At 58.5% G+C, this 23,719-nt stretch overlaps 1 protein-coding gene across 1 annotated transcript in view; it reads left to right on the plus strand.

The window, feature by feature from the left end:
- Positions 1 to 23,719, plus strand: part of LOC144734441 (unconventional myosin-XVI-like) — a 135,658-nt gene that overhangs the window by 87,119 nt on the left and 24,820 nt on the right. Inside the window, exon 28 of the mRNA XM_078616630.1 lies at positions 18,478 to 18,583. Coding sequence (XP_078472756.1) covers positions 18,478 to 18,583 — 106 coding nt within the window. The remainder of the gene's footprint in view (positions 1 to 18,477; positions 18,584 to 23,719) is intronic.

Below are 23,719 nucleotides of genomic sequence, written 5' to 3' on the forward strand. Positions count from 1 at the left end.
AGTGGGTGGGCAAGTGGCTTGTGGGGTGGGATGGTGAGTAAGTTAGGTGATTGATTGGGAGGGTGGATAGGATAGTGAGTGAGTACGTGGGTGAGTGGGTGTGATGGTGGTGGGTGGATTGGATAAGTGGGTGAGTGAGTCGGGTGTTGGTGGGATGGTGAGTGAGTGGGGTGCGGGGCGTGAGTTGGGGGGTCGTGGTGGTGAGTGGGATGGTGGGTGGGTTGGATAAGTGGGTGAAGTTGGGGGTGGGGGGGGGTGAGTGAGTAGGGTGGAGGATGGGTAAGTTGGGGATTGGTGGGATGGTGAGTGGGATGGTGAATTAGTCAGTGGGATGGTGAGTGAGTGAGTGGGGTGGGTGGGTGAGTTGTGGGTGGGTGGTGGTGGTGGTGTTGGGAGGGAGGGAGAAAGAAGAGGAGGTGGTGGGGGAGCTCCGATGCCCAGGGGTTGATTGTCTGAGTGGTTTGGCTTATTTCCCGAGAGCCGCGCTAATTAAATTGAGCTGCTTCAGTCTCCTCCCAGGCAGCAGCAGTAGCAGCTGCGTACGAATCATTTATATACGGATGTGTGTGCGCGTGTGTAGACACACAAGACAAAGATCCCCCGTGTAGACCACACAGACTGCTGGGGCAAGTGCTGTCAGCGAGTAGCCACCAATGAAGACCGGGGGTGGGTGGCCAGCACGACGCCCGGCCGCATTTGTCTCGCCAGTGCCGATGTTTCCACACTGCACCGGTTACTCATTTAAGGCTCAGTCGACACAAGGGAGACCCCAGGAATGGTTTAGTTTTCCACTGATGTTAGCCGTGAGTGAAAATCGGATTGGGTCACCAGGATCGGAGTCCAGTGCACTCGGTGGTGTGGTGGGAGAGCTGTGGCACGGTGTTGCGGTGGCGGAGTTGTGGCACGGTGGTGCGGTGGGGGAGCTGTGGCACGGTGGTGCGGTGGTGGAGCTGTGGTGCGATGGGGGAGCTGTGGCACGGTGGTGCGGTGGTGGAGCTGTGGCAAGGTGGTGCGGTGGGGGAGCTGTGGCACGGTGGTACGGTGGGGGAGCTGTGGCACGGTGGTGCGGTGGTGGAGCTGTGGCACGGTGGTGTGGTGGTGGAGCTGTGGCACGGTGGTGTAGTGGGGGAGCGGTGGCACGGTGGTGTGGTGGGGGAGCTGTGGCACGGTGGTGCGGTGGGGGAGCAGTGGCACGGTGGTGCGGTGGGGGAGCTGTGGTGCGGTGGGGGAGCTGTGGCATGGTGGTGTGGTGGGGGAGCTATGGCACGGTGGTGTGGTGGTGGAGCTGTGGCACGGTGGCGTGGTGGCGGAGTTGTGGCACGGTGGTGCGGTCGGGGAGCGGTGGCACGGTGGTGCGGTGGGGGAGCTGTGGCACGGTGGTGCGGTGGGGGAGCTGTGGCACGGTGGTGTGGTGGGGGAGCTGTGGCACGGTGGTACGGTGGGGGAGCTGTGGCACGGTGGTGCGGTGGGGGAGCTGTGGCACGGTGGTGTGGTGGGGGAGCTGTGGCACGGTGGTACGGTGGGGGAGCTGTGGCACGGTGGTGCGGTGGGGGAGCTGTGGCACGGTGGTGGGGTGGGGGAGCTGTGGCACGGTGGTGCGGTGGGGAGCTGTGGCATGGTGGTGCGGTGGGGGAGCGGTGGCACGGTGGTGCGGTGGGGGAGCTGTGGCACGGTGGTGCGGTGGGGGAGCGGTGGCACAGTGGTGTGGTGGTGGAGCAGTGGCACGGTGGCGTGGTGGGGGAGCTGTGGCACGGTGGTGTGGTTGGGGGAACTGTGGCACGGTGGTGCGGTGGGGAGCTGTGGTGCGGTGGGGGAGCGGTGGCACGGTGGTGCGGTGGGGGAGCTGTGGCACGGTGGTGCGGTGGGCGAGCTGTGGCACGGTGGTGCGGTGGGGGAGCTGTGGCACGGTGGTGCGGTGGGGGAGCGGTGGCACAGTGGTTTGGTGGTGGAGCTGTGGCACGGTGGCGTGGTGGGGGAGCTGTGGCACGGTGGTGTGGTTGGGGGAGCTGTGGCACGGTGGTGCGGTGGGGAGCTGTGGCACGGTGGTGTGGTGGGGGAGCGGTGGCACGGTGGTGTGGTGGCGGAGTTGTGGCATGGTGGTGCGGTGGGGGAGCGGTGGCAAGGTGATGCGGTGGGGGAGCTGTGGCACAGTGGTGCGGTGGGGGAGCTGTGGCACGGTGGTGCGGTGGGGGAGCGGTGGCACGGTGGTGCGGTGGCGGAGTTGTGGCACGGTGGTGCGGTGGGGGAGCGGTGGCAAGGTGATGCGGTGGGGGAGCTGTGGCACGGTGGTGCGGTGGGGGAGCTGTGGTACGGTGGTGCGGTGGGGGAGCGGTGGCACGGTGGTGCGGTGGGGGAGCTGTGGCACGGTGGCGCGGTGGGGGAGCTGTGGCACGGTGGCGCGGTGGGGAAGCTGTGGCACGGTGGCGCGGTGGGGGAGTGGTGGCACGGTAGTGCGGTGGGGGAGCGGTGGCACGGTTGTGCGGTGGGGGAGCTGTGGCACGGTGGTGCGGTGGGGGAGCGGTGGCACGGTGGTGCGGTGGGGGAGTGGTAGGACGGTGGTGCGGTGGGGGAGCTGTGGCACGGTGGTGCGGTGGGGGAGCGGTGGCACAGTGGTGCGGTGGGGGAGTGGTAGCACGGTGGTGTGGTGGCGGAGCTGTGACACGGTGGTGTGGTGGTGGAGTTGTGGCATGGTGGTGTGGTGGGGGAGCGGTGGCACGGTGGTGTGGTGGCGGAGTTGTGGCATGGTGGTGTGGTGGGGGAGCGGTGGCACGGTGGTGCGGTGGGGGAGCTGTGGCACGGTGGTGTGGTGGGGGAGCGGTGGCACGGTGGTGCGGTGGGGGAGCGGTGGCACGGTGGTGCGGTGTGGGTGTTGTGGCACGGTGGTGCGGTGGGGGAGCGGTGGCACGGTGGTGCGGTGTGGGAGTTGTGGCACGGTGGTATGGTGGGGGAGCGGTGGCACGTAGTTTTATAGTTTAGTTTATATCCGAACCCGACTGGGCTCCTGCAGCTGAACCAGGTCACGCAACGTTTGTTTGTCCCGGTGTCGCCGCTCTGGTTTCTGTTTGCTTTCCACGTGGCACTTGGCTCTGGCGTTGTTGCTATTGATGACCCGTCCTGGATGCCTGTCCAATTCTCTCCTTTTTGAACAAAAGACAGCTTGAAATGTAACCGGTGGAGTGAATCATGCTCATATTTACTAGCTATTTTATTTTACCAGGTAAGGCCCGCTGAGCTGCTATATAGCACACGTGTGCATACACGTGTACAAAGACAGTTCCCCCGTATAGCCTTAACAGACTGTTGGGGCAAGTGCTCTTCGCGAGCACCTATGAAGGCCGGCACGGCACACGATGGGGTGGGTGGCCAGCACCACGACCAGCCGCCTTTGTCTCCCCAGTGGCGATGTTCATACACCACACTAGGTACTTATTTGAGGCTGAGTCGACCTAGAGGAGGCCCAGGACCGGTTCAGATAATCGTTACTAGTGTTGACGATTCTCTCAGCTCGCTATTTTCGTAGCGCAGTGCGCTAACCGCGACACTACCTCTCCATGTGTGTGCACACGTGGGTGGGTTGTGTACACGTGGGTGTGTGTGGAAGTGGCTTATCATCATCATGTGACATTTGTCGCAGCCAAATATTCTGAACGGGTTGATGTTGATTCTAAATGTGGAGGGAAAAACCGGAGGGCCCTGAGAAAAATCCATAGGGAGAGAGACGCTGTGTGTGTGTGTGTGTACGAATTATGTCACTAGTTATTTGCGTGTTGCGTTGCTCCGAGTTCAAATCCCACTCACGGGCAACATCAGGAGCTAACAGCACTTTCCCCAACAGTCTGTTAAGGCTAATCGGGGGATCTTTGTTTTTGTGTGTAATTGTGGGGAGCGGTGGTGTAGTGGTTCGCGTGCTGCCCTGTGAACCCGGCGACCCGAGTTTGATTCTCGCTCACACCTGGGACGAATATCTGAGCCAGTCCTGGGCCTCCCCAAGGTCTATTCAACCTCAAATGAGTATCTGGTGCGGTGTTTAAATATCGCCACTGGGGAGACAAAGGCGGCCGGGGGTGCTGCTGTCCACCCACCCTCTCGTGGGCTGTGCCGGCCTTCATATAGGTGCTGCTTGCTTACAGCACTTTCCCCAACAGTCGGTTACAGGCTACACGGGGGATCTTTGTCTGCGTGTCGTCTGTGTGTAATTGTAATGGTTATTGATGGAGCGGTGCCGATGAGCGATCGTGGTGGTGGGGGGGTGCAGCGTCCAGAGCGTTCACGACAGAGGGCAGGTTGGGAGGAGGGTGACGTCACTGACAAACGTGAAGCAGACCGATGATTTAATGCAGCCTCCCTCGTCCCCCCTCCTCCTACCTCTTCCCCCCTCCTCCTACCTCTTCCCCCCTCCTCCTACCTCCTCCGCCCACGATCCACCTCCCCCCCTCTCCATCGCCTGACATGTGCGTGCGCGCTCGTCTCTCGCTCAGCGCGCCTCTCCCCTCGGCCCCCTCCTCGTCTGCCTGGGCATCCTCTGCCACACGCCCGGGCCCGCTCGCCCCCCACTTCCCCCACGCACGGGCCCTGGCGCACTCATAAAGGATGAGAGGAGGAGAGAGGCTAAAGGGTGGGGGGAGCTGGGGGGTGGAGGTATGGGCTGAGCGCCCAACCCCTCCCTGCCCCATTGTGTGGTAGCAGCAGGAGGAGGGGGGTGATATTTAAACAGCCAGCATGTCTGCGTCTGTCCCGCCCGTTCACTCAGCTTCTGTTCGCTTCGCCACAGCCACGGCGCTGGCATTAGGCAGGAAGGCAGCGTTTCAGAGCCCTAGAGGAGCTCTAGAGGAGCCCTAGATGAGCCCCGGAGGAGCTCTAGAGGAGCTCTGGACGAGCTCTGGACGAGCTCTAGAGGAGCTCTAGAGAAGCCCTAGAGGAGCCCTAGAGGAGCACTAGATGAGCCCTAGAGGAGCTCTAGATGAGCCCTGGAGGAGCTCTAGAGGAGCTCTAGAGGAGCTCTGGGCGAGCTCTAGAGGAGCTCTAGAGAAGCCCTAGAGGAGCCCTAGAGGAGCCCTAGAGGAGCACTAGATGAGCCCTGGAGGAGCTCTGGACAATCTCTAGAGGGGCTCTAGATGAGCCCTGGAGGAGCTCTGGACGAGCTCTAGAGGAGCTCTAGAGGAATCCTGGAGGAGCCCTAGAGGAGCCCTAGAGGAGCACTAGATGAGCCCTGGAGAAGCTCTGGACGAGCTCTAGAGGAGCCCTGGAGGAGCCCTAGAGGAGCCCTAGAGGAGCACTAGATGAGCCCTAGAGGAGCTCTAGATGAGCCCTGGAGGAGCTCTAGAGGAGCTCTAGAGGAGCTCTAGAGGAGCTCTGGACGAGCTCTAGAGGAGCTCTAGAGAAGCCCTAGAGGAGCCCTAGAGGAGCACTAGATGAGCCCTGGAGGAGCTCTGGACAATCTCTAGAGGAGCTCTAGATGAGCCCTGGAGGAGCTCTGGACGAGCTCTAGAGGAGCTCTAGAGGAATCCTGGAGGAGCCCTAGAGGAGTCCTAGAGGAGCACTAGATGAGCCCTGGAGAAGCTCTGGACGAGCTCTAGAGGAGCCCTGGAGGAGCCCTAGAGGAGCCCTAGAGGAGCCCTGGAGGAGCTCTGGACGAGCTCTAGAGGAGCCCTAGAGGAGCCCTAGAGAAGCCCTGGAGGAGCTCTGGACGAGCTCTAGAGGAGCCCTAGAGGAGCACTAGATGAGCCCTGGAGGAGCCCTGGAGGAGCCCTGGAGGAGCTCTAGAGGAGCTCTAGAGAAGCTGTAGGGGAGCCCTGGAGAAGCCCTGGATGCAACGCAAAACGTGCGACCGCTATGAACACTCGTCCATACGTTTTTGCTGACTCGCTCACGAGAGAAAGGAAGAGTGAGCGAGAGAGAGAAGAGAGACTTGACTGGAATTATCGGTGATGGTGATGATGATGCATGCTCCGTCATCACGACGACGATGAAGGCGGCGATGGTTGGACAGGCAGAATCGGCCATCGTGATGGGACCAGGCTCGCCCATGCACGCCGATCGGGGAGCTTTGCGCCGTGGCTTCGCCGGGGCTGGGACGGGAGCCGGGGGCGAGCGAGCGGTGGATACGCGGGGGGGGCACGCGGGACACGTGTGACCGCTTTACACGCGGAGGAGCCAGTCCGGTGTCAGGCTCAGCGAGCTACCGGGTCGGCAAGCGAGCGTGCCAGCAGTGGGGTGGACGACGCGGGCCGCCCAGAATCCTGCCGACCCATGGAGACGGCGGGTGGCAGTGAGCGGGTGGTGAGTCTGCGTTGAGTCAGCGCTAGGTAAGTAAGACGGGGGGAGGGAGTTTGTAAGTGAATGAGTGAACGAGCGAGTGACTGAACGAGCGAGTGACTGAACGAGCGAGTGACTGAACGAGCGAGTGACTGAACGAGCGAGTGACTGAACGAGCGAGTGAATGAGTGAACGAGCGATTGAATGAGCGAGTGACTGAGCGAGTGAGCTAGTGAATTAGTGAATAAGCGAACGAGCGAGTGAGCGAGGGAATGAGTGAATGAGCGAGTGGGCGAGTGAGCTAGTGAACGAATGAGCTAGTGCCATACCCACTACTCCCATGCTGCTCCCTCGCCGCTCCCTCGCTGTTCTCCGGCCACTCCCAGGCTGCTCGCCCGCCCCTGGCCCGCCGCGTTGCCCCTGTTGGCAGCCGGGGTCACAGGGTCGCAAGGTCGTGTCGATAGATTTTGTTGTTGTCCGAGGGTGGAGCCGAGCGGCCTCGAGGTCAGAGGTGCGGAGCCGGCACCGTCTGAGACTCATATACTCGCATAGAGACCCATAGACTCACATAGAGACTCATAGACTCGCATAGAGACCCATATACTCACATAGAGACCTATAGACTCGCATAGATACTCATATACTCGCATAGAGACGCATATACTCGCATAGAGACCCATAGACTCGCATAGAGACCCATAGACTCAGATATAGACCCATAGACTCATATAAACCAATAGACTTGCATAGAGTCTTAGACATACATAGACAATCATAGATTTACATAATGATCCATACACTCACAAACAGATCTATAGACTGAGTTGTAGTTACACCGCGGTCTCTAGCGATTTGATGGTCTCATCCCAGTCACCAGTGACAGCACAAATTAAGTGCATCGCATTACGTGAGGTTCTCCACTTAATTATATAGAGGCTACACGAGGGTTTTGCGTGTGTGTGTGTGGTTATGCACTGCGCTATGAACCTGGTGACCCGAGTTCGATTCTCTAGGAACGATTATTTGAACTGGTCCTGGGCCTCCCCTAGGTCGACTCAGCCTCAAATTGAGTACCTGGTATGGTGTGTAAAAACATCGCCACTGGAGAGACAAAGGCAGACGGGCATGGTGTTCGCCACCCACCACCCCGTGTGTTGTGCCAGTATTTATAGGTTTCTTCGCGAACAGCACTTGCCCCAACAGTCTGGTAAGGCTACACTGGGGATCTTTGTCTTTGTAGTGCATGTTTGTGCCAGCTTGGAGTGTGTGTGCATGTGTGGCGTGTGTGTGCATGTGTGGTGTGTGTGTGCATGTGTGGCGTGTGTGCATGTGTGCATATGTGCGTGTGTGCATGTGTGCATATGTGTGTGTGTGTGTGCGCATGTGAGAACGTATGTGTGAGAACGTATGTGTGTGGACACTCGTTGCGGAGGAGAGGCTTCCACTCTTCTGTCGGGAATTTTGTGGAACACAGGAGGTCCACTGGACCGGTTCTGGCTCCAGTCATCATAAGGGGTGGACAGTACTCCACTTGGGAGAGGAAACTACTAAACAGCAGGGAGTGGCACTTCTTTTGAACAAGCATGAGGGGGGTGTGGGAGCGTGGCGGTGAGGTATAAGAAGCTGTGAGTCCCATGCTACTGTGGGCTGGCCTCTCCATAAACAAGAGGCGAGAAGTAGTGGTCGTGGTTACTTATGTCCACGCTGAAGATGAATATCAGTGGATGGATGCAGACAAGGCTGATGAGTCAGACGCCTTCAATAACCTCCTGTCCCGGGTGCTAGCTAAAGTGGCCCCTAGGGATAGAGTCATCCTGTTAGGTGACTTTAATGCCCAAGTGGATCATGATGCAGACACCTGGGTTGGAGTGTTCGGAAGGCATGGGCAAGATCAGCTCAATAACAACGGTAGGAGGCTGTAAGACGTATGTGCAGCCCATGGGCTTGTAATTATGAACACGCTGTTCTGGCATTAGTTCATCTACACATCATGGATGCACGCCGGGTCCAAGAAAGAACATCTCCTGGACTATATAGTGACGGACAGCAGATGCGTGCCCATGTCCTTAACATGAGGACCTACCATGGAACTGATCTGCCCACTGACCATCGACAAGCCATCTGTAAGATACGCCTGCCATTCTTCCACTCCGGTGGTAGGTATCCATCTAGGATCCCATTCAAGCCCACAGTGGCCTGGGCTCAGCTATCTGAGGATAGTTGCTAGCAGGAATTTCAACATCGCCTGCAGCTGAGGTTAGCATCATGCCCCCCTCCTTCTGATGCTGAGAGGAAATGGGTGAGGTTCAGAACTGTCACTCATGCAGCAGGAATGGCTGCATTGGGTATGTGGTCCAGACCTCCCCAGAGACCCTGGCTGAAGGAGGTGTTCTGGCTGGTTGACAGAAAACGACAGGCCTACTACCATCGTCTACAACACCCAACATCGGAGAATGAGGAGGCTTACCGCAGCCTTCGCTCGGACATTCGGAGAGCCGTGCGGTGCTGCAAGGATGAGTAGTGGGCGTGGGCTGCTGAGATGGAATCTGCCTCAGTAGCCGTCAATCACAAATTACTATTTAATTCTATAAAAAATAACTTGCAGCACCTCACCTATCACCATCCTTAAGGGAAAAAATAGTAATCCGATATCTGACCCCCAGGAGTAGGTCTGCAGGTTTGCAGAGGACAACATCATGTGGCAAGGTGGAGATGACCATTAACGGGCACAACATGGGCTGGAGAAGAGATGGACTGATGTGGTACGAGAGGATGTGGAGCTAAGTGGACTTGCCGACGACTGGTATTAGCGGTGTCAAGAGGAGGCTCATGAAGGGTGCTACTGGACAGTTGGAGGCAGTCGCCTTCCAGCAACAATGGAGGGCAGAGGGGCGATGATCACAGCAACGAGTGGAGTGCCGGGCGGCTAAAATGCAGCAAGTTGGCACAGTACAGCTGGTGCATCTACCAGTTATCTCAGTCAGCCAATCCATAGCACTTGCTGGATCTGTCCCGAGACCTCTGAGAGCGAGCCTACGATACTTCACGTGGCCTCAAAGTGCACCTGGCCTGGCACAGATGCTGTGGCGACGTTACCGTCACTTAGTGGTGAATGGCGGGTATTGGTATTATTTGTATTTGGGTGTCATGGTGTGTGTGCGCGTACGTGCGTGTGTGTGTGTATGCTTGCATGTGCGTGTGCATGCGTGTGCGTCCGTTTGCACGCATGTGCGTGCGTGTGCACGCGCTCTTGCCTGTGCGCTAATACAGCTGTAGTGTTCTTCACGGAGGCATGCACTGGAGTCGCAGGCAACACGAACGGGTCAGTCAGCCGACGTGCTGCCTGACCCACGATGCCGAGTGAAGACGTAGTACCCAGGGTTAATTTCACATATGAGCCCCGATCACTGTCGGGGCTTCCCCTTTATCCCGTTCAGCACGGCCTCGCCCCGCCCTCGGCCCCGCCCCGTTCTAGATTTTGCCAGAAGGCTCCCGGCTCGTATCAGGTACCCCTCGGGTCCCTTTTCGGGTCCCCTTGCTACCCCGTGCCGGTCACGTGCCCTCTCCGGTTAACACCGGGCAGCACATCCGCACCTGTTCACCTTCAACCCTCACCAGAACCATTCCCCATGTTCCGCTTCCATGGCAACCCATGTCTGGTGATAGAGAGCGACGTGCATCACCAGCAGGTGGCGCCATCCACCATAATGACTTAACTCGGTCACCACACTAACAGCATAATGATACCATCAACGTTACTACACATCTACCAATAATAATTTACATTTATTTGTGAGGCGCCGTTTGTCACTGGCCACTCGGCGTCTCGGGACCTCCCATTTTGAGGCCTGCCGTTGTTCGGCAGCAGCACAGCAGTCGGCGACGCCGCGCTTCGTGACCTCCGGCGAGCCGAGATTCGTATACCTCCCCCGGTCCACGGGCAACGTCGGTGGCCAATGCCCTGAGCCGGTCCAGGCCCTCCGTCAGGCTGACTCCATCCACTCACTTCTTGCATACCACCACAGTCAGCTTCAGGGGCTCCATGCCGAGGTCGACTGCTGCAGCTGCTGCAGCTGCTGCTTCTGTAGCTGCTGTAGCTGCTGTTGTAGCTATTGGCCAAGTACAGTGCAAAATATGTTTTCAACATGCATATATAGAGTGAAGGAGCAGAGACCACAGTGTGTTCATTCTGCAGTCCAGAGATGATTGGATTGCTTGGCCACAAACGCACCACAGTGGTTTGTTTTTAATACATTTCTGTGTGTCTTTCTGTATCTCTATGTGTCTCTGTATCTCAGTGAGTCGGAATGGGATTATATTTGTCTCTATGTGTCTCTATATTTCTATGGGTCTCTGTATGTGAGTCACGATGGGATTGTATTTATCTGTGTGCCTCTGTACCTCTATGGGTCTTTGTGTATCTCTACGAGTCGCTATGGGATTGTATGTGTCTGTGTATCTCTGAGTCGCTATATGATTGTATGTGTCTCTGTGTATCTGGATGTATCTCTATGAATCTATGTATCTCTATGGGTTTGCTACTTGTGTAGGGGTGTTAGAGAGAGAGCCGTTATGCATGGCAGCTTATGGGAAGCAAACACAGTGGGTGGGGCTACGTGAGTGCATGGGGGGGGGTGCTCTCAACGACGTCCGCACCAGGCAGCCCGGGGCCCCACCCCTCAGCGGGGGTTGAGTATAAAGGGGGATGTGTCAGAGGGCTCGGGGCAGAATGTTAAAGCTAAACCAGTGAAGACCGAAGATCGTCTAGCTAGAGCCCTGGACTCCCCTGGGACGCCGCCCTTGTCAGGGCCGCGCAGGACCGAGCCAGCGGCGTGGTCCCGAGAACCAGAGCTAGTGCTCTGGGACTCCAGGTACCGTAGCCCGACTTACCAGTGTCGGGCCAGACAGCCTCCCCTAGCCCGTTAGTGGAGGACTAGGAGGTAGGTGAGAGATAGCTAGCAGTGTATTCCCAGCTAGCCGGGTGAGGGGGCCGATACCCCCTCCAGTATTGTATGTCCGCGGTTGTGACAACTGTTGCGGAATAAATACGTGTGCCTCAACCCCGGGTGTCCAAGAGTCCTCAACGGTATTACATCTGGTGTCAGAAGTAAAAATCTATGAACATGGACACGCGCCGGTCAGCTCGGGTCAGGATACCGGGGGCGGAGGACACCGCTGCAGTCGGAGAGCCCGGGACGGGTGAAGAGAGCATGGAGCGGTCGGGGCCAGATACGGCTACGCCGCAGCAACAGGAGGGTGGAGAGGTGTCGGCAGAGGGGCTGAGGCAGGCGCACGCCAAGCTGATGGAGCTGCTGCACGCCGCTGCCAGCATGCTGGACCACATCACTCAGCTGGGGGCTGCTGGACCGCCACGGGGTGACGAAAGCCGACGACCACAGCGCCTTCCCGCCATTTCGGCGGAACACCAATTTGAAAATCCCGCCATTACCGCAGCTGCAGTTGAGGGCGTGGCCGGCCTGAGCATCGCGTCCAACAGCGGGCATACAGTACCTGCCGCGTCATCGGCAACAGACGGGACGTCACCACGGGTGCGACCGGCGATGCCATCGGTCGTGCGCGCCGAAGCAGAGCCGGGTGAGGGGGATGAGGAAGGGCGACCTTCTGCGGCAGCCGCTGCGCTACATCAGCGACTGCCTCCACTCAAAGAATTTGTGGGCGAGGAAGGCGACTGGGGCGGCTTCCAGCGGCGCTTCCTCGCTCACCAGGAGATGGCGAAGTGGACGGACGCCGAGGCTCTCCGCGCGCTGCCAGCACTCCTCGACACCGACGCCCTCGCCACTTTAACATCGGCACCGAAGGAGAGGCGCTCTACGCTGCAGACGGCGATGCAGGTGCTGGCTGCAGTTTACGGTCCGCCGTCAGACTGTCGCCAACTCTTCTACGATCGCCAGCGGGGGGCAAAGGAGTCGCCTCTGGCGTACCGCACAAGCCTCCTGGCACTGGCAAAGGCGGCCTTTCCACGGATGGACAACGAAGGTGTCGACGCCATGGTTACAGAGAAGATACTCCTGCTGGCGGACGACTTGGAGATCGTCATCGTCGCACAGGACGACGCAGAAATGTGCTCCCTCCAAGCAGCACGACTCCTCCACGCAAACCTGCTCACGCAACGACGCAAGGCCAGCAAGGCGGCGAGCGGGCGTACCGTGGCCGCAGCCACCCTCCCGGCGGAGGAGATCTGCGCCATCGACCATCAACGGTGGCAGGGAGCGGGAGTACGGGCGGACCGGGGCGGCTCGAGCCATCCCGATAATCCATCATCGTCACCAGCGCTCCCGCGCTGCTACAACTGCGGCATCCGGGGCCATGTCGCCTCGGGGTGCCGCTCTCCTCGGCAGCGCTGGACGACACATCGACGGGACGCCGGCCCTCTTCCCAAGCTCCATCATCATAACCCGGCGAGTCGCGGCACCTCACATGTTTGGCCCACGCACACACCCGCCACACACTCATACACCGCACCGATTGGGGGGCCAATATCGCGCACCATCGCACCAACACGCACCGCTCTGGGTACTCAGATTGAACCCAGCCAGTGGTCCGTGTTGGCCCATCGTGTTGTAGCCGCGTCGTCGGGGTGGTCGGCCATTGTGGGACACATCGACGGGGTCGAGGTGCGCATCCTGGTCGATACGGGAGCATCGGGGACCATTATTTCGGAGTTAATTTACAATATTCTCCCTGCCCAGAGCCGTCCTTTGATGCCTGTTAACGTGCCATTCTTTGCTGCTAACGGGGGCTCACTTGGCATCATCAGACAGATTCGAGCCCTAATTTGTATCGGGGATATTAAATTGTCTGGGCCGATTTTTGTTTCCTCCTCGCTGGCGGTTCCGTGCCTGCTGGGGACGGACTTCCTGGCCACAATGCCGATTAGGATATTAATCGACCAGGAATGCATTGAGCTCCCGTCGGGCCGACGCATGGCGTTTCTGCCATCCCCCGGTACGAGTCGGACGGCGTTCGCAACGGTGCCGGCGTTTGTAGATAGAACGGTGCGCGTTCCTCCGGGGGCACAAATGTTGGTTCCTTTGAAACTTCGGCGGCCCTTCGCTAAGAGCATTGGGGCCCAAGGGGTTCTGCTGGGGCCATCTAGGGCTGGGGTTAGTGGACCTCATTTACTTCCGGCCCAGACCATAGTAAGAGGGGACGGAGACCCCTTCATCGCGGTCCTCAATGTGGGCTCGCAGACGGTGGTGGTCCCACAGGGGACCGTGCTTGCTCACCCGACGCCGGTGCCCTGTGAGGAACCCGTCGTGAATCATGTGAGTGCTGTCCCTGCACCGCGACCACATTCGGACAGCGATGAAGGGTGGCTCGAGGCGCTTTGTGCGGGATCGACGGACCTGTCAAATTCAGAGCGTCAACAGCTTAAAACGCTACTGCGGGAATTTTCCGACGCTTTCAGTCGGGACAAATACGATTTGGGTTGCACTCATCTGCTGCGTCACCATATTGATACGGGTGACAGCGCGCCAATACGCCAGAATCCGTTTCGGTTAAGTCCCGCCGAAAAGGACCATGTCAAATCGGCTATTGATGACATGTTAGCCGCCGACATCATTTCTCCTTCCACCAGCCCTTGGGGAGCGCTGATCGTCCTGGTTAAAAAGCAGGACGGCTCGTTGCGGTTTTGCGTTGATTTTCGGCGCCTTAACAAAATTTCGGTTGCCGACGCATACCCGCTCCCACGGATGGACGAATCGCTGGACGCCTTGGCGGGAGCGCGATTCTTCTCCACATTGGATTTACTTTCGGGATTCTGGCAGCTTCCTCTGGACGATGATTCAAAGCCTAAAACTGCTTTCAGTACACCGCACGGCCTGTTCCAATTCAACCGGTTGCCGATGGGACTCCACTCAGCGCCGGCAACTTTCCAGCGTTTGATGGAATTGGTTTTGGCTGGATTGCAATGGGATTCGTGCCTGATTTATTTGGATGACGTTATCGTCTTTAGTAAAACTTTTGACGAACATCTCCAGAGGTTGCGGGCGGTTTTCCTAAAGATGCGGGCTGCTAATTTGAAATTCAAACCCCAAAAATGTCATCTGTTACACGATTCGGTGCGTTATTTGGGACACATCGTGGGGCGCTCAGGTATTGCTACCGATCCCGCCAAAACGCAGTGCGTCAGCTCCTGGCCGACTCCCACCTCGGTGGGAGAGGTCAGGAGTTTTATTGGCTTCGCGTCATATTACCGACGTTTCGTCGCAGATTTTGCGACGATTGCGAAACCCCTACATGCTTTAACATCAAAAGGGGTTCGGTTCCACTGGGGTCAGGAGGAGGAGGCTGCTTTCTGCTCCCTTCGGGACGCCCTGGTAAAAGCTCCTCCCTTGAGTTACCCCAATTTTTCTAAGCCTTTTTTGCTCGACACCGATGCGAGCAACACAGGTATTGGGGGCGTGCTTTCCCAGGTGGTTGACGGCGTGGAACGGGTGGTTGCGTACGGCAGTCGGGTGTTGTCTCCGGCGGAGCAAAGATATTGTGTCACCCGTCGGGAACTGTTGGCAATTGTCTATTTCATCCAACAGTATCGCCCATATCTGTACGGTCGGCATTTCACCGTCCGCACAGATCATGCGGCACTGCAGTACGCCCTGCGAGTTCAACAGCCATCGGGACAATTGTCCCGATGGTTGGAGATCCTCCAGGATTTTGAAACCACCTAGGATTTTGAAACCACCTACCGTAAGGGCGTTCGCCACACAAATGCTGACGCTCTGTCGCGCATGCCAACCACCTCCGAATGTGCATGCCTCCTGGGGTCGGGACGTTGCAGGCCAGCAGGGGACATACCGGTTCCGGTCCTGGCGGCCGCCGGCCACGACGAAACATTGGTTCCAAATTCAATCGCACAACAGGGAAATGATTCCCTGTTGGGGATGCCCGTCAATGAATGGGGGCGCCTCCAGATGGAGGATACCTCTCTCCTCGGGTTGCGCCGTCGCGTCGGCTGTGCTGGGCAGGGCAGGGGTGATGCCGACGCATGGGAATTGGTGCATGGTCTGCTGATGCACTGGGACGGAAAATCCCATCGACATCGGCTGGTGGTCCCTTCGGGGTTGCGGGGCAAGGCGGTGTGGGCCGCACATGAGCGCCTCCTACACCTGGGGACCCAAAAGACCCTCGCCTTACTCCAACTCGATTATTTTTGGCCAGGCATGACGAAGGATGTCGGGGATTTACTGGGGTCATGCCCTCGGTGCGCGCAACGAAAACCGCCAGCACGTGTGTCTAACCCACCCTTGCAGTCAATCAAAGTGTCCAGAGTTAACAAACTCGTCGCGCTGGATATTTTGGGCCCATTCCCCGCCACACCCAGGGGCAATAGATATTTGTTAACTGGTGTGGAGTATTTTACACGCTGGCCTATGGCCTGGCCCTTTGCCAACCAGTTGGCAGCAGCCATCGTGGAGGCCTTTGTTCAGGGTTATGTCCTGGACAAAGGTGCTCCGGAGCGGCTGCTGACCGACCAGGGCAAAAATTTTTCCGGTAAATTGCTCAAAGAAGTCTGTGAGCTCCTGGGCACGAAGAAAATTCGTACCTCCCCGTATCACCCGCAGACTGACGGGATGGTCGAGCGTCTGCATCGGACCATCGCGTCAATGTTGTCACAGCAGGTGTCGGACTCACAGACCGATTGGGACTTGCAAATTCAAGGGGTATTGGCGGCGTACCGGATGGCCCCCCACGCGGCTACGGGATTTTCACCCTTCTACCTCATGTACGGCCGCGAACCTGACCCGCCTGTTCATGCCCAGCTGCAGATCCCCGTGCCTCAGGGAAAAACTAAATTGGCTGACCATGTAAAATGTAATTTGGCCAAATTGACAGAGGCACGGGATGCTGCCATGCAAAACTCTGACCTCCGTCAGAAAGCGAATGAGCGGCTCAGACTGGGTCGGGCGCACATGCTGCAGTGGAAGCCGGGGGACGAGGCATGACTGCACTGTCCCCAGATGCCACTCGCAACCTCCTCTAAGCTGGTGCGGCCGTGGCGGGGCCCTGTGGAGGTGGTCGAGGTTTTGCGACCGCAGTGCGTGCGCATCAAATGGGGGAAGCGGCGGTGGTTCGTCCACCCCTCTAGATTAAAACCCTTCGTTGCGGTACACATCCCCACTTCACACACGCGTGGCCAAACATGTGGGGGGTCGAACGACTCACTGGGTCCGTCTCCGTCGCACTCACCTAATGCCTTGCCGGCTGTCCCACCTCCAGGTGCATCAGGAATGACGGGCTCACACCCGATCACCCCTCCTGGGGATGCCAAGGGTCACGCGGCGTCGGATGAGGACTCACTCCGAGACGGACAGTTGCCACCTGACGGTCCACCACCCGGGGTTACCCCATGTGAGGGGCCCGCTGCACGGACACGCGCTAAAATGCGCAGACTGTTGTGAGGCCGGAAGATGTGTACATAGGTTGTGTTCATTGCGTGTTGTGTGTGTGGTGGGTTCCCTGCAAATTGTGTATAGACTGTTTTTACGGAATTCGTATTTAATCGGGGGTGCGTCGGGTTGTTTTCTCTTCTTGCTGTTGCGTTCTTGTTGTGTTGTTCTTGTTATTGTTGAAAAATAGTGAGGCACACGCGCGGTCAGGGGGTAAATGCGCTTTTATTGTCGTTTTTTTTGTATGTTGGCAGCCGGGACGGCTGCAAGCTATGCGGGGGGGGGGGGGGTGATGTAGGGGTGTTAGAGAGAGAGCCGTTATGCATGGCAGCTTATGGGAAACAAACACAGTGGGCGGGGCTACGTGAGTGCACGGGGGGGGGTGCTCTCAACGACGTCCGCACCAGGCAGCCCGGGGCCCCACCCCTCAGCGGGGGTTGAGTATAAAGGGGGATGTGTCAGAGGGCTCGGGGCAGAATGTTAAAGCTAAACCAGTGAAGACCGAAGATCGTCTAGCTAGAGCCCTGGACTCCCCTGGGACGCCGCCCTTGTCAGGGCCGCGCAGGACCGAGCCAGCGGCGTGGTCCCGAGAACCAGAGCTAGTGCTCTGGGACTCCAGGTACCGTAGCCCGACTTACCAGTGTCGGGCCAGACAGCCTCCCCTAGCCCGTTAGTGGAGGACTAGGAGGTAGGTCAGAGATAGCTAGCAGTGTATTCCCAGCTAGCCGGTGTGAGGGGGCCGATACCCCCTCCAGTATTGTATGTCCGCGGTTGTGACAACTGTTGCGGAATAAATACGTGTGCCTCAACCCCGGGTGTCCAAGAGTCCTCAACGGTATTACACTTGGTTACTCATTTGTGTTGCATGGCCACAATTGCACGACTGGCTTATGTCGTTTATTTTCCACGTATGAATGAGTTTGTGTGTATGTACATTGAAATTCTTTCGGCAACGTATGTAGCCAACTGCACTCACCGGAGGCACGGGGGAAGGACAACAAACCACACACAACGACCATTTATAAAGAGATGAGATGTGCGCATCGGCCTGCTGATGTTCTGATGCGGTTGATGGGTGCGCCACCACCACCAGTGTCTTAGAGGACGAACGTCATACCCAGGAGGCGTGATGCTTGGGTTTCCAGTGAGGTTCTTATTCTAGACGACTCAACCTTAAAGGGCGCCGCTGTGGCTGTGAGATGTTAACAACCTCGCCTGGTATACAGGAGGTCGTGGGTTCGATCCCGACCCTTACGATGCCTGCTGTATATTTGGAGTTTGCGTGTTTTCTCAGTGGTCGCGTGGATTTTTCTCTGGGTCCTCCGGTTTTTCCTTCCACATTTAGAATCATGCATTTACAGTATTTGGCTGCTGCTCAAAATGTCTACGTGATAAGCCACTTGATAGCCAGGTCGCTTCTAAAAATCTCAGTGTGCTTCACCTGGTAACATAAAATAGTTTAGTTCAACCCGTAATGGAGTTTATTTGGGTTAGATCGCGTAAATATGAATGTGTCGCTAAACCCGCCACCACCTGACACGGCCAATTTAGTAAGGTTTATCACGTAAACAAAAACGTGCCAAATAGTTACTAGCACAGCACGCAGTTTTAAATGAGTACCTGGTGCGCTGCTGTGAATGTGAATAAATCATCGCCACTGGGGAGACAAAGATGGCCGGGCGTGGTGCTGACCACCCACCTCCTCGTGCACCGTGCTGGCCTTCACAGTTTCTGCTCGCTAATGGCACTTACCCCGATGGCGGGTGAAGGCTTCACGGTGAGGGACCTTTGTCTGTGTGTGTGCGAGCAGGTACGCCGAGCTGACGGCACTGGTGTGGAGTGCACGGAGACCCGGGCAGCGAGACGCTGACGCGTGCCAGGCAGTGCTACAGGTGGCAAAGCTTCAGGGCTGGCAGGTATGGGGGCACACTGACGCACACCCTGACGCACACCCTGACGCACACCCTGACGCACACCCTGACGCACACCCTGACGCACACCCTGACGCACACCCTGACACACACCCTGACGCACACCCTGACGCACACCCTGACGCACTGCCAGAAACTCAACCAGACACACACCCAGACACACACCCAGACACACACCTAGACATTCTCACACCAAGATACACACCCAGACACACACCCAGACACACACCCAGACACACCCAGATACACACACACAACAACAACCGACATTCGCCACTAAGTGGCAGTGACGTCACCACGACGCTTGTGCCAGGCTATGTGCACCTTGAGGTCACATGTGTCGAACGTCTGCTGGCAAGAGGCTACGGGGCAGACCCAGGTGCCACGGGTCGACTGACTGAAATTACTGAGATGACTGGCTGATGCACCACCTGTGCCCCCTACTGTGCCAACTTGCTGTGCTTTAGCCACCCGGCGCTCTGCTCGTTGTTGTAAGCGTCATTCCTCCGCCCTCTGTTGTTGTTGGAGGGCAACTGCCTCCAACTGCCCAGTAGTGTCCTTCACGAGCCTCCTCCACAGAGGCCGATCTTGACACCACTGATACCAGTCATCGGCAAGTCCACTCAGCTCTACATCCTCCTGTACCACATCACTCCATCTCTTCTCTAGCCCGTGCCGCGCCCATTTAGCCCCCTCGATCCGGCCGAACAAAAGCTCTTTTGGCATGCGGGCTACATGACACAGCCAATGCAGCCTTGCCTGCCGGAGGAGCTCATGAGGATTTGTGAGCTCCTCACACAATCCAGCCTGGTTAAACCCAGGATTGATCGTAGGCAGGCTAGCCTAAATGTTTCTAACCGGCGGAGATGTTCCATTTAAGGGGGTCCACGTTTCGCAAGCGTAGAGAAGGGAGGGAATGACTGTGGCCGAGAAGACCCGAAGCTTCGTGCGGAGTGACAGACCAGGTAGCTTCCACACAGTGTTACGCAACCGATGAAAAGATTATTCCACTCGACTGATTCAGAGTGAGACCTCTGCTGGTAAACCGGAGCCGGTCATGAGCACACTGCCCAGGTATAGGAAACTCTCCACTCTCTCCACAACTGCCCCATCACCGATTGGGAGTTGTGGGGGTGGAGTGCCCGATGGTACAAAATACCCAGGCAGGTGCTTAGTTTTGGTGGGGCTGATGGTACACTCCAGTTTCAGCAGCAGGGCCTCCAACTCCTCCTCTGAGTGAGCCGCAATTACCAGGTCGTCGGCATACATAACGTGGTTGACCAATAGGGAGCCATTCCTTGACCGCACCCGGGCATCGATCAGCCTCCCATTGTATCTGTACCAGATGGAAATTCCTCTGGTACAGCTACTGAAGGCTTCAAGAACTACGTGGTCGAAATAGATGTTAAATAATGTTTGAGCCAGAGGACATCCCTGTCGCACCCCAAGGTGTACAGGGAATGGCTCTGACTCCCGGCCACGTAGTTTTACCCGGGCCTGCTCACCATCATGAAGGTCCTTAATGAGTGTGAGCAGAGGGTCAGGGACTCCGAAAGCACAAAGAACAACCAAGAGCCCAGGTCTACTGATGGTATCATAGGCCTTGACCAGGTAAATAAAGCAGATATGTAGGTCGTGTTGGACTTCTCTACACCTCTGCTGTAGCAGCCGGACAGAAAATCTGGCATCTGTGCCGGACCGCCCTTTCCTGAAACCGCATTCGGGCTCCCCAAGCCTCTCCTCAGTGTGCCTAGCAAGGCGATGTTGAATAATCCTTGCCAGGACCTTTCCCGGCACACTGAGGAGTGAGATGCCCCTGTAGTTGTTACAGTCTGTGCGGTCCCCCTTCTTAAAGGGGGGGACCACCAGGGCATCCTTCCAACCCTGCTGAACCCATCCAGTAGCCCTGTTGTTCTGATGTCATGTAGGACAGCCTGCGTACAAACGCCACCCTCGCTCAGCATGTTGCTCGGGAGATCATATCTGCCTGGTGCCTTTCTTCGTCTCAGACTCTGGATTGCCTTCAGTACTTCCTCAACGGATGGCACCTCAGCCAGCCACTCACAGGGGGTGACTTCCTCCTCCCACTTTGTCCCATTATGTTTTCCAGACTGAGGGATTCCTCCTCCCTCAGGACCTCACAGAAATGCTCAGCAAATCTGCAAACCTGTTCCTGGGGGTCGTAGATTGGACCACCATTCTTTCCCCTAATGATGGTGTGGCGCTGCAGGTTACTTTTTTGATGGAGTTAAATAGGGATTTGTGATCGCGGGCAATTGAGGTAGACTCCATCTCCTCAGCAACCCACGACCACCACCCAACCTTGCAGTGCCTCACGGCTCTCCGAACTTCCGAGTGAAGGCTGCAGTAAGCCTCCTCATTCTCTGACGTGGGATGCTGTAGATTATTAGAGTGGGCTTGTCGCTTTTTCTAAACCATCATGAGCACCTCCTCTGTCAGCCAGGGTGTCTGGGGAGGTCTGGACCGCGTACCCAAAGCAGCCATTGCAGCTGCATGAGTCACAGTCCTAAACCTCGCCCATTTACCCTCAACATCAGGAGGAGTGGGAGACGATGCCAACCCCAGCCGCAAGCGATGATTAAATTCTCGCTTGCAACTTCCATTAGCTAGCTGAGACCAGGCCACCTTCGGTTAGAATGGGATCCTGGGTGTACACCCACCACCGGAGTGGAAGAATGGCAGGCGCATCTTACAGATGACAAGTCGATGGTCAGAGGGCAGATCACCTCCACGGTAGGTCCTGGTGTCAAGGACATGGGCTCGCATCTGCTGGTCCGTCACTACGTAGTCTAGCAGATGTTCTTTCTTGGACCCGGCATGCATCTGTAGGGTTGTCAGGGGAAGGATTCCCACCAATAGGGGGGTTAGTGGGAGGGGTGATCGAGGAGATATAAGGAGAGAACGGGCGGGAAGAGGGGGCCTTTGGCGGGAACGATATTGGGACAGCTGGGGACAGGTGTGGATGGAAGAAAAGGATTAAAGGACGAGACCCCTGCAATCTTGTGTCGGCTTTCCTTTATATCTGGTGGCAGCGGTGGGATTACAATGGCTACAAAGAAGAATCCCCGCGGAAAAGAGCCAAGGGAATAGGAAGCAGGGGCCGGGGATCCTTCCCATCCCGGGCAACAAGGGGGCCTGCTATCAGAAGCAGCAGCAGGGGGCCCGGATCGCCTGGAGGACCCCATGGAGGACCGCATGGCCCGCGTGGAGAGGGCACTCCAGGAGCTACTGCAGAGGCTCCCTATGGGGGGCCCGCCAGCACCGGGACCTCCACCCCCACGCGTACTACGGGAGGAGAGGCCACGGGACCCGGAGGCCGACCAGCCAGCCAGGCAGGAGCCGCAACCAACCTCGTCACGCCAGCCGCCGCCGCTCCCGCCAAAACCCCGAGGGCTAAACACCCAACACGGAGAGCAGGTGGCAGGACGGCCGCGTCGGCTCGGGCTCGTCGACAAGTTCGTGGCTGAGGAAGAAGATTGGGAGGGGTTGTCCGCCGATTCGAGGCTGCCTTCCACGCTCTCGAGTGGACAGACAAAGAGGCACTATGAGCGCTGCCATCCGTTCTGGGCGAAGAAGCACTCTCCTCTTACACCTCCCTTCCCTCGCACAGCAAGTCCATGCTACAGGCAGCCTATGAGGCTTTGGGGGAGATCTATTTCCCTGCGGAAGGAGCCTTTAAACGATTCCAGGATCGCCAGCGAGGGGCTAAGGAATCCCCTTTAGCCTACAGGGGTGCGCTGCTCGTGTTGGCGAGGAGATCTTTCCCACGCCTGGCTGAAGAAGCGCTCGAGGACCTCGTGGTCGAGCACCTCATCGCCTACGCTTGCCGCGCCGGCGTTGTAATGCCCGTGGTGACGCTGGAGGAACGCACCTCGCTGTGGGCTGCCCGGACCATCCAAGCCCACGAGCAGGTCATGGGCCGGGCGCCACCCGTGGGACGGGTGGCTGGCACGGCGGGGGGGAACAGCCGAGCCGTTGCCGCGGCGCTACTGGGTCCAGCGACACCAACCGCCGAACCTGCACCGTCGCCACAGGCTGCCTGGGGGGCAGCTGGGAACGGACCCCCGACGTCTGAGCCAGAGCCATCACTGCGGGAGGTGTACGCGGCGATCCAGGGACTGGCGGAGCAGAGGGACAAGGGGCGCGACCAGCCGCCGCGTCGCTGGCAGCTGCCTCTACAACATCGCGCTGAGCCCCCCCGACAGAACGCCCCGTGGGTCTGCCACCGTTGTGGTCGAGAGGGGCATGTGGCGAGGGGGTGCCGCACGGAGCTGGAGGCCGCCAACGTCACCTGGAACCCGCCGGGGCCGATCGCCGACAGGATCCAGGCGAGTGACGCCGTCCCGCCCGTCCTCTCGGTCGGGCCGAGCAATTACAATTCCGACGCCGCGAACTCACCTGGAGTCTCCTCGGGGTGGGCGCCGGCGGAGTCGTTTCCCGGTCCCCACTGTCCTGGTCGGGGGAAGGGGATCGCGCCGGGGATAGCGCCGGGGCCTGTGATCGTGTCCCGACCAGAAGTGGCGTCGCGACCCGGAGTGGCGTCGTGAACGGACGTGACGTTGCATCCGGAAGTGACGTCGCGGCCGAAAGTGGTGTCGCGGATCGCGCCGGGAATTGCGCCGGGGCCGTGGACCGCACCGGGGATCGCGCCGAGGCCGGGGACCGTGTCGGGGATCGCGCCGAGGCCGGGGACCGCACCGGGAGTCGCGCCGAGGCCGGGAGGGACGTCGCGGGCGGAGGTGACGTCGCGGGCGGAGGTGACGTCGCGGGCGGAGGTGACGTCGCGGGCGGAGGTGACGTCGCGGGCGGACGTGACCTCGCGGGCGGAGGTGACGTCGCGGGCGGAAGCGACGTCGCGGCCGGGGGTGGCGTCGCGGCCGGCAATGACGTCGATGCCGGGCGTGGCATCGCGGGCGGGCGTGACGTCGCGGGCGGGCGTGGTTTCGCGGGCGGGCGTGGTTTCGCGGGCGGGCGTGATGTCGCGGGCGGGCGTGGTTTCGCGGGCGGGCGTGACGTTGCGGGTGGGCGTGACGTCACCAGTTACCTGCAACGCCGGCGAGTTGCCAGGGGCAACGGCCCGTGTGCTGAGGCGGCACACAA

The sequence above is a fragment of the Lampetra planeri genome, chromosome 51 (genome assembly GCF_965212315.1).
Source record: "Lampetra planeri chromosome 51, kcLamPlan1.2.h2, whole genome shotgun sequence".
Lineage (NCBI taxonomy): Eukaryota > Metazoa > Chordata > Hyperoartia > Petromyzontiformes > Petromyzontidae > Lampetra > Lampetra planeri.